General features: G+C 38.2%; 1 protein-coding gene across 2 annotated transcripts in view; it reads left to right on the top strand.

Moving 5' to 3' along the window:
- Positions 1-5,916, top strand: part of ZC3H11D (zinc finger CCCH-type containing 11D) — a 33,325-nt gene extending 27,409 nt beyond the window's left edge. For both annotated transcript variants that reach the window (XM_081819165.1, XM_031020165.2), the window contains 4 exons: positions 303-407; positions 674-877; positions 2,697-2,789; positions 5,891-5,916. In XM_081819165.1, the coding sequence (XP_081675291.1) occupies positions 303-407; positions 674-877; positions 2,697-2,789; positions 5,891-5,916 (428 nt within the window). The remainder of the gene's footprint in view (positions 1-302; positions 408-673; positions 878-2,696; positions 2,790-5,890) is intronic.
- Positions 5,917-10,430: the final 4,514 nt, after the last annotated feature.

Below are 10,430 nucleotides of genomic sequence, written 5' to 3'. Positions count from 1 at the left end.
TAATTTTATAGTCTTTTAAACAATTTACACATTCCTTTGGGGAAGAGCATTTCTTCCCTGAGGAATGCTATATATTGAAAATTTTCTCATCAACCAATTTCCAGGATAGTTTTTTTTGGGGGGGCGGGGGGTACTTTAAGAAATAAGTCACCCTTTCTTCTAGAAAGTAAAGTATTAGAGTAGTGCATTTATTTTTTTCTCTTGCTTGACATGTGAATGCACAGATATGTAATTATCACCTACAGTAATTTTCAGATGAAAGCATCTCTTAAAAAACTATAAAAATTTGTATCTTCTTCAAGTGAATGATGTCCAGCCAGTGAGGAAGCCTCACTTTAAAGGTGTGAAAAAAAGAAAATGGATTTATGATGAACCAAAGAATTTTCCTGGCCCAGGAATGCGGAGAGGTAAAGTATCTTCATATTTGATATTTCTAAATTATAATTTGAAACAGAATTAAGAAATCAAATATAAATTAGTATTTCCTATCTGAAAAGCAAATTGCTGTTGTGTACCATGCTATTTTAGATGTCAACCCAACTCCTATAAATTTAGTTCTTTTTGCACACATTGCCTTCCATAGTGCTATCAAACATTTAACCTGCAGTATGTTATTTATGGGTATGATACCAGTTTGTTTTATCCCTCATTCCCTTCCCCCTTTCCTTTACAGCAGTACAGGCCCCAAATCCCAAAAATAAAATGACTTACCATCGCAATAATAAAAACAGAAATGCTGAGAACACATCCTATATCCACGTTCAGAGAGATGCTATCAGGACCGTCTCACTGAGTGCACCCCCCCGCAGCAGGCCCACAAGTGGGTCCTACAATAAAGTCGATGTTAACAAGGAACCCAAATTCAGCCTCTGTCCAGGTAAAGCTCTTTTGGTATGTGATTTACTCATGTCCATGGTTTGCATCCCCATGGAATTACGTGATGGTCCAACTAATCTTCATTGCCACCCGCCCCCCTTTTCTGTTTCCAGGCCATCACCACACCAGGACATCTTAGAAAACTGGTGAGAGGATTTCTCCCATGAGCAGGAATGCACATGGTTTAAAGGATATGTTAGAAAATGTGTTGGGTACAGACGACTAGACATTGAACCTCACTAGAGTTTTGTCTCAGAGCACTGCACTTTGTTCCCCCCCTGGATAGCTTTATTTCACTCTTGAGGATTGTTTTCAAATGGTTGACATTTTCTTCTTCCAATAACTGCATTGTTCAATCATCACTTTCAGGCTAGTGCCTTGGCTTTTCTTTAAGTCTTCATGATTACTTTCTGAAAGGGTTAGTTTGGGGGTTAACTACAATATTTTTGGCAACCTCTCATCTCTCCCACCATGCACAGATTGCTCCTAAATCATTTCATCATGTAATAGGCAAAGTCATAGTATATGTACAAGGCCACCATGGAGGAGGGAACTACATCTTTTCTTCCTGTCTTGGATGAATTTTGTTTTTTTGAAGTTGGGTTTCAGCTCTCTCAACTTAACATGAGGCAACTTAATTCCCTCTAATTTCATGCGTGTATTTTCTTGTGTTCCCAGTCTAGTTAGTGGGGTTCTGAATATTCTGTACTTTCTGAAACACAAGTAAAAATTCAATGTCTCTCTTAGGTCCTTTCTTTTATAATTTAAATAGAAGTTAGCTTTCTTTAAATTGTATTTCTTCTATTTGTTTTAGAATAAAATGATATATGGGTTTATATACAAAAATAAGGATATTCTTGGGTGAAACCGTCTTATTTATTATTATTATTATTTTATTATCATTTTACTGGGAGTGAATGGTTGTCTGGATTTGTGCTAAGGTGGTCACAGTTATGCTCACTATTGCTTTTGTGTCATTAGTGCAAATGTTAACAAGGAAAAAAAGCAAATAAATTCTTAGTATTATTATGAGCCATGCTTTGAGAACCGTAGCTGCATAGTAATACTTAAAAACACAAATACAACATTGTTAGGTAATAGTTCAAATATAAAGTTGTCAGAGGAAAGTAGATATTAAAGAACCAAGTCAGTATATCAAGGCTTTGCTTTCCTGGGACAGAACGTTCACTATGGTCGAGTATTCCCTGCCATCATGGGAGTCACCTCACGGAAGGTAAAGGGAATTGGAGGTGCCTTCTAGGTCTTTTCTTCTTTTTCTTTCTTTCTTCTACAAGCATTAGCAGAATTGGATTGTAAAGCAAGGCAATGAAGTATTTTGATCACATCCAGATATCATACTCTCCCGTAGCTTAGCCTCATGGGAGAGAGCCTTATTTGAAGAACTGGACAGCCAGTTAAGAGGTGCATAACCATCCATGTTCACTGATAACATAAATGGTCTTTTTTTTTTAAAGATTTTATTTCTTTGAGAGAGAGTACGAGCAGGTGGGAGGGACAGAGGTAGAGGGAGACAAGCAGACTCCCCGCTGAGCAGGGAGCTTGACACAGGGCTCCATCCCAGGACCCTGAGGTCATGACCTGAGCTCAAGGCAGATGCTTACCCAACTGAGCCACCCAGGCACCCCATCATAAATGGTCTTAATAAACTCACTTGGGTCCCTGATGCCTTAGTTTTGAAATGCTAAAATAAATTGCTTAGAAGAACAGCTTCATCTCTGAGATATTTATAACTTTAAGACACTCTTGGAATATGATTTTGAAGTTATAAAATATTTAATTCCTGTCTTCTTTTTTCTCAGATAAATATATGTCAACATCATATAATGGTTCAGCCTGGCGAAAAAGAATTCCTTTTTCAAAAACATATTCAAAAACTGAAAAGATATATACAGGTAAATATTTACTAGTAATTTTAATGTATCATTCTAAAAACAAATGGTAAGTTTTTAAGTTTCAAGGTCAGGAAACACATTTTAGAAAAATTCAGGAAATTTTCATGCTTTATGAACACAATTACTTGGAGTTCAGTAGATATCTTGTCTACTAGCAATTTAATTTTACTTTGTTTTATTGTGCTCTCCTTTGCCTATTTTTATGTCATCAGAAATCTTTTGATATACTTCTATCCTTAGAGACAAGCAACAGTTGCACCAATTATATGTTAAAATTAATTCTTTGCTGAACTACAAAGCAAATATATAAAACCATATTTTGACACACAATATTAAAGCCCTATTATATCCACCATGGACAAATACTGGCTGGTGCAGACTAACAGGGCACCTAAGATGAAGTTTCCAGGCCAGGAAGTTCTGAGTGACTATGGTGTCCCCCTTGGTGTGCTCTGTTCTCTGGGAGAGTATGGGAATCCAGGGAACCTCCCAGGGTGGAGGTTTGAAGCAGACCTGACCTCAGGTGGTTCTTTTGCTAAAAAGCTTGATGTATTCTCCAAGCTTATCCTGGGGCTGGCACAGTAGGTTTGGAAAACCACACAGGATAAAATGGTTTCAGTTACTCCAGAAAAATGAATCTTTCAGAAAAAGTTCTAAATAAGGAGTTCCTACTTATATCTTTAGCCTAGAACTTTCAGAATCATCTGAAATCCATAAACTTTTATATTAGAACTTCCCAGAATGAACCCAGACATCCAGATTAGAAACTGTCCACTTTCTAAAAACAAAAACTGAGATCTTAAGTAGTATTTCTCAAAACTCTTGACTTTAACTGTGAAGTCAGTTGCTTTTCTTTTTTCTCCAATTTCTTTCCAAATCATATGGTACTCTAAGAGAACTCTGCTGCCGTGCTATTTCCTTGACTATATTTTCTCTGAGCTTACTTTGGGTTTTCACATGTGATTGCACTTAATTTTGGGGGGAAGGAGATGAAAAGTTGGTAGAAATCCTGGCTAAAACTACAATTGTTGAGCTGCATCTTTTTCTCCTGTGCTTTCCTTGTGGGTGTGATATTATCTGGAATATTTAAAGATGCACTCCTCATCCCTGCCCCTCTCCTGGTGACTGCTCTTATATCCCAGCAGTCTTCTCCTTTCTCATCCCAGGTAGTCAGACATGAATTACAGAAGGATTTGGTGGAAGAAGGGGTCACTTCAGAGTGTGAAACATGTACCATCCATGTATGGCACAGGAAAGGGAATGTGACAGGGGATGTGAGCTTATAAAAGCACTTTTTTTTGTTCAATCTATAGAGCAAGGAGGAGGGCATGCAGAGGCAGCAAGAGACCAGAGAGAGTGTGGGGCCACTTACTCCATTCCAGTCCCCTTCTGCTCTTCTCTTATCACCTCCAGCTATGCCAGGGCCTACGGGTAGAAAGTCAGTGATGGATTTCCCTTTGAGGTTTATAAAACTCTGAGCATAAGGAGGATCTGCATTGCACTTCCCAGATACAGCCAAGGGAGAAAAGCTTTGGAGAGAATTTAGCAGTGCCATGTATTGGTGGGAGTGGGGGGAGCAAGCCATGTCTAACATGAGAGAGGGCTGGAGAAAGTCTCTTGGGATTCCCAAGCCCCAAATTTGCTTGGGAGGGCATCACATATTCTTGTGAGTTTCAAGTGAGAGTGAGTTCCTGGGAAAGGGCCAACGGGTCTACACAAAGTCTCCTGGCTGGGGCTGCAAGCATAGCATTAGAAGATGGCCTTTGTGGTTCGGTCCTATTGGAGGGGAGCACTCAACTAGAATCTCAAAAGATTGCTCTGCCAGGGAGCCGATGATAACCCAAATCATCCACTTGTTACTTGGGACTTGAAGTACTGTCTGAGGGCAACCAATAACGACATCACCTGGGAGTTTGTTAGAAATGTGGAATCTCCATAGCAGACCTACTGAATTAAAATCTGCATATTAACAAGTCCCCCAGGTGATTAAGATGCACATTAAAGTTTGAGAAACCTTATGCTATGTTGTCTGGGCCACCATTCACCAGCACCGGACCCAGGCCTTGTGGAGACCCATGATTGTTGAGATAATATTCTCTTCCTAGCTGTCACAAAGCAGCGATCATTCTTCCCTGTACCAACCCTAGAAATTAGGATAAACAGCAGGGAGATGGGAGAGGGAGGGGAAAAAAAGTCCCAAGAAAGAATTTCAAATCTGAATGTGGTTGAAATACAAATGTGAAATAACTAAGAAATCACTGAATTGGACTAAGTCTATGTGCAAAGGACTAAATAAGTTTTCTACATCAGGCAGAATGGGGACTTAGAGTCAAGAAATTAAATAGAATTATAAAAATCGTTTTCTTACTTACCTGGGCTTTTGACTGGGAAATTTGTAACCCCTAAATTCCTATCCTTTCCAATTGTTGCTGTCATCATCAGACTAGAGAAAGATTAGCTTGTGTTTCCTCCCCCCTCCATTTCGTGCTAGGGCACAGAGGCGCGATTTCAGCATTTCCCAGGGGACAGATGGACTGCTGGAGAGAGGAGGCAGAAAGCACAAGCTGCCACTAGTCTATTCCGCTAAGGAATATCTCAGAGCCAAGGCCGTAGACGTGTTAATGGGCAAGAGGAGGCTTTTGGGAAAATGTTGTCCGATGCTATGAGGATAATGCAGCAGGAGAGGAAAATATGTAGGAACCAACGAAAGGAGCTGAAGGCGATTAGAGATGTCAGCCTTCCCTTGGGGCCACATGTCCTTTCTGATAAGGATATAGCTGCTGTGACTGGAGGTGCCTGTCTCTGTAGGATGGAACATTCATTCTGTTCATTCTGGGTGCACCAAGGTACAGCCTTATATGTAGTATTATTTCCATCTCTTTTCATCCCTCCATCCAAATTCAAAACACAGTAAGCTTTGGAAAGAAATGGAATTAGTTTGAATAGCATTTTGGAAAATATATGAATTAAACAATGAGCTTAGGTTTTGTTTTGCCTTTAGATGTATGGTAAGTAATTAGCCAAAGAAATGCAGAACGTTGGTATCTTGAAAAATGCCAAAAAAGAAAATAGTTGAAGTATTTTGTGTGTTTTATTATTAGAGCCAAGAAGAAATGGGAGCAAGTAAATCTGGAGGTTGAGAGAAGAGAAAAATGAGAAAAGAGAAAATTCTGTGCCAGATATCATCTGATTTACAATCAAAAATGAAAATTCAAAGAATGAGATATTCAAGTACTCCATACTATATACTGGGTAGCCAAAGATGATAAAATGCAAATTCTGAAAATAAGATGCAGGAAGTACATTGTGCTCTTTCAAAAATGATAAAAATGCAAATTACAAACAGCTGCCTGTGTATTTATATAGGTCTGGAATTCATTCGATGCATTGCCACAAACATTTAATAAAATTTAAAAGTTTGACAATTTAAAATCATTCTTTAATTGTAAGCTAAGTTAGATTGCACAGATTGCGAAATGAAATTGTGTCTTTGATCTCTGTTTTGCAATATTCTTTAGAGAAGAAACCTCACATTTTCTTTCTTTACCTAGATTTTAAGCTGGGCCCTCAGTGATAATAACAGATAAAGTGCAAACAAATTCAATGAAGTCTCAGGGTTACAGTTTGGTGATGAGTATGTTAGAGGAATTCCAATAGAAATACACTTTGATGTGTTGTAAAAAGACAAAAAATATTGGTTTATTATGCAGGGGAGTGCTGAACAATGTCTTTTAATTGGCAACTACAAAATCTATCTGCTGAGATGTGTGAGATTCAAAGCTGAAAAATAAACATTTTCTTACCAAAAACAGAAAAATTATAAGATCATATTCAAGAAAAGGATTTGTAAAAGGAAAAAAAAAGTGAGTTAACAATGTGATGTCTCAAAAGTATTGGGAGATTTTAAGGCTTTAAGTAACTCTAGAAGTATAAATGCTTATAATTGAGAGACATCATTTGAAATCTTATTTCCATTTTCTTTTGCATTTGTTTAGAATAATAAATTTTTAATTAATTTTAAAAAAATTCCATCTGCAGAGTGACTGAAACAAGAACTTAAAATTGAGAATTTATTCTTCAAAGACCAGTATGACAGCAATATATGTGATTAACCTTTCAAATGCTGTTTTTGTAAGTTTGTAGCATTTATACTTCTGAGTTTATTAAAGCTCAGAATTTCACTAAGACTTTGTGACACCTTGTCTTTATATTTACACACATCTTGTGGTTATTAGTCACCTCTTGTTCAATATTTATGGAGGGGTTCATCAGAGTGTAAGTTTAGAAATATTTTATTTTTAAAACATTTTATAGATGAGATTCCAGCTTGTGGAGTAGCAAGTCCTAGTTTCTAGCTTCTAATGGTGCTCTGTCTACCCACTTTCAAGAACATGGGGATATAGTCATTTTGTTTTCACAAATAGAGTGGTGAGAAATGAAAACTGTGCCAGCAAAATATCTTGGTGAGATAGATTTGAGCAGGATGTTAGAAAAGAGCTGAGTCAAAAAGCTGTCTAAATGGAGGCTGATAGGAAACATCCATAATTGCACTTAACAGATCTGTGTCCTTCCAAAAGTTCATCTAGTGGTAAAGAAGGAATGGTCCTAAGAAGGCAATTCAAGATATTTTTCTCAAAGTACAGATTCTCAATGTGTATCTTTATTGCATGCAAACTGCTGAAGACTCAATGTGGAATGAGAAAAATCTGAAAGAAGATTTGAATGTCATTCTCCTGTATGTGTACGTATATTATTCCTGAACAAATGGACATTTTCATTATGATAAAATTTGTCTAAGAGGACCAAGTGGATGGTAGCATTAACCAACTCTGTTTTTATGAGTTGGTTATGTTTTATTTGTGAGGTAGGGAAAAGTCATGGCTTAAATGCGGTCAACTAGTAACCCAGAAAGAAGAAGATAACAAGCCCCCAAATAAGAAAGGATAGAGGATGACAAAGAAAAGTGGACAATCAAAAATGTAATAAGCCAGCAAGAAGTTATGCCTGCTGACTCCTGAACATAAGAGTAAGGCATTTAAGCCTAAGTTTATGATGCCGGAAGGAGGCAGTTGCTTTTCTGTCACTTCCAAAAGCTTTCAATGAATTTGTTGGGTGTACTATGATTCTACTCTTTTCAAAATGCAGCAGTAATAAAAATGTTAACAAAAATAGCACATATTCAATGCTTAGTATATTAATTTGCTAGGGCTGTCATAACAAAACATAACACAACAAAACACCATAAACTGGGTGGCTCAAACAACAGAAATTTATTGTCTCATAGTTCTGGGGGCTGTAAGTCTGAAATCAAGATGTTGGCAGCATTGGTTCCTTCTGAGGACTGTGAGGGAGAATCTGTTCTCGGCCTATCTCTTTGGCTTTGTAGATTTGACTTCTCATGTCTCTCCACATCATCTTCCCTCTGTGTGTGTGTGTGTGTGTTCAAATTTCCTCCTTTACAAAGACATGAGTCAGATTAGGAACCACCCTAATGACCTCATGTTAACGTGATTACCTCTATAAGGATCCACTTTCCATATAAGGTCAACTTCTGAGGTACTTCAACATATGAATTGGCAGGGGGAGGGAGGCTGTAAAGATGTCTCTGGACTTCCCGGGGTGGAGAGGTAGGTCTTAAATAACAAATCCACTCTAACATTTCCATCTCCTAAGCCTTTGAATTACTTCCTTACAGGAAACCAAGGCAGATTCTAGCTCACTCACTCTGGGCCACCTTTTAGTCCATATTTAAGCCATCCAACCAAGCAACCAAGCAACCAACCAAATTGTTGGAGCCCTTTATAATTCCCTGAGCTGTGACATTAAAAGTAGAACCTCTGCTTAGTGGGCCCATATCAATAAATTCATTGTGATCTAACTTTATGCGTCTTTGACTATTATTCCACATCTTCAATATCCATTCCCACACATAGTCCCAGGGTTTTTGTTTGTATAAATTAGCAAACTCAAGTAGCTCTTTTGGAGAGCAGTGTACTTCCTCATGGGTCATACTTCATACCTCACCTTTAGTAGCCTGCTGGGACTTGAGTCTAGTTAGAGCAGTGGTGGGGGTCAGTCCTGAGGGAAATCAGCATTGTCTTGCATGGCAACTGCCTCAGTTAATCTCAGATGAGGGCGGTGGGGCTATTTCTATTGGGAGTGGAGAGGTTAATTCTAGTGGCAAAGACTTATCAGAATGTAGGGGCTCAAATGTCCCCAGCTTCATGAGGGTCTTCCCACATCTCTCCATTCCAACTTTCAGGATGATGCTCCTCCCCAATCAATGCCCTCTCTTTAACAGTAAATAACCTGTGAGTCTGGGATTTTCAATTTGTGTTGCAATTCAGTGGCTCACAGGATGAGATTAGGTGTTTGTTTTTCAGAAATCTCAGCCCTGTGCTTATGAAAGATACGGATCTCTTTGCAGGGCAGCTTTCAGATCATTTATGTGATGTGTGAGCTAGGAATTCAAGATCCTTGCCTCTCAAGTATTTGTGAGTATACAATGGTGATATTTTGTGTATTTCTAGTGCCATATCACACCATGAATGATCAGTGCTCTCTTTACTACTAAAAATAGAGTCATTAGAGTCTTTAATCAGATTAGACAGCAAATTCCAGAAATCCCAGAACCAATTCAGAAAACTCATCTTTAAGATTCTGTTCCTATAGAGCCACTTAGTACGAAAATCTGTATTAGGATTCTCCAAAGAAACAACAGAGGATATATATATAATTTTTAATATATTCATATTTTGTATAAATATATATTTTATATATAGATTTATTTTAAAGATTTGACTTGAGGCTTGACAAATCTCAAATCTGATGGAGGAGGCCAGCAAGCTGGAGACTCACTGGAGTCTGAAGGCAATCTGATGGAAAATTCCTTTTCACTTGAGAAGGTCAGCCTTTTATGCTATTTAGGATGAGGCCCATCCATATTATGGAGAGCAATTTGTTTTATTTAAAGTCCACCAATTTAAGTGTAAATCCCAACTAAAAATATCCTTACAGAAACATCTAGAATAATGTATGACTAAATACTGGGGCAATGTGGCCTAGCAAATGTGACAAATTAATTAATTAATCTCCCTGGATAACCTCAGATAGTCTCACTATTTTAGGGTCAGGTGAGTGGCAACCTTAATTCCCCTTTGCCATATACTCTAACGTATTCACAGATTCCAGGGCTCAGGGTGTGGGCTTCTTGGGGAATCACTTTTCTGCCTACCACAACTACCTTTCCTTATGCGCAATAAAACTAATAGCTGTTACTACGTAGCAGGCACTATACTACATGAAATAACTCTGAAACATTTGTACCCCAACCCACAAAAAATAAACAGAGGAGCTATTATGAGAAACTCAGGCACTGAGTAGTCATATAATTTGTAAGTGACAACGGCAGGATGGGACCATCTGTGCCTGTGACTCTAGCCCATTCTCTTCACTCCACTAGACTGGTTAAATATCTGATTATACTTCTTTTCCTCAGGGCCCAGCTTACTACAAAGCCACACTGGACCACTCTGGGCCAGTGATGACAACTTCAGAGTCATGACAGTAAAACTCATAGTCAAGGTTTCTTCCCCATTACTGTTTTTTTGCCCTTCCTTAAGAGTGGTATAGCTATGTTGT

Source organism: Leptonychotes weddellii, chromosome 5, assembly GCF_054177405.1.
Source record: "Leptonychotes weddellii isolate Sample4059 chromosome 5, ASM5417740v2, whole genome shotgun sequence".
Taxonomy (NCBI): Eukaryota; Metazoa; Chordata; class Mammalia; order Carnivora; family Phocidae; genus Leptonychotes; species Leptonychotes weddellii.
Note: the sequence above shows the minus strand (reverse complement) of the source record. Positions and strands in the feature narration are given on the sequence as shown.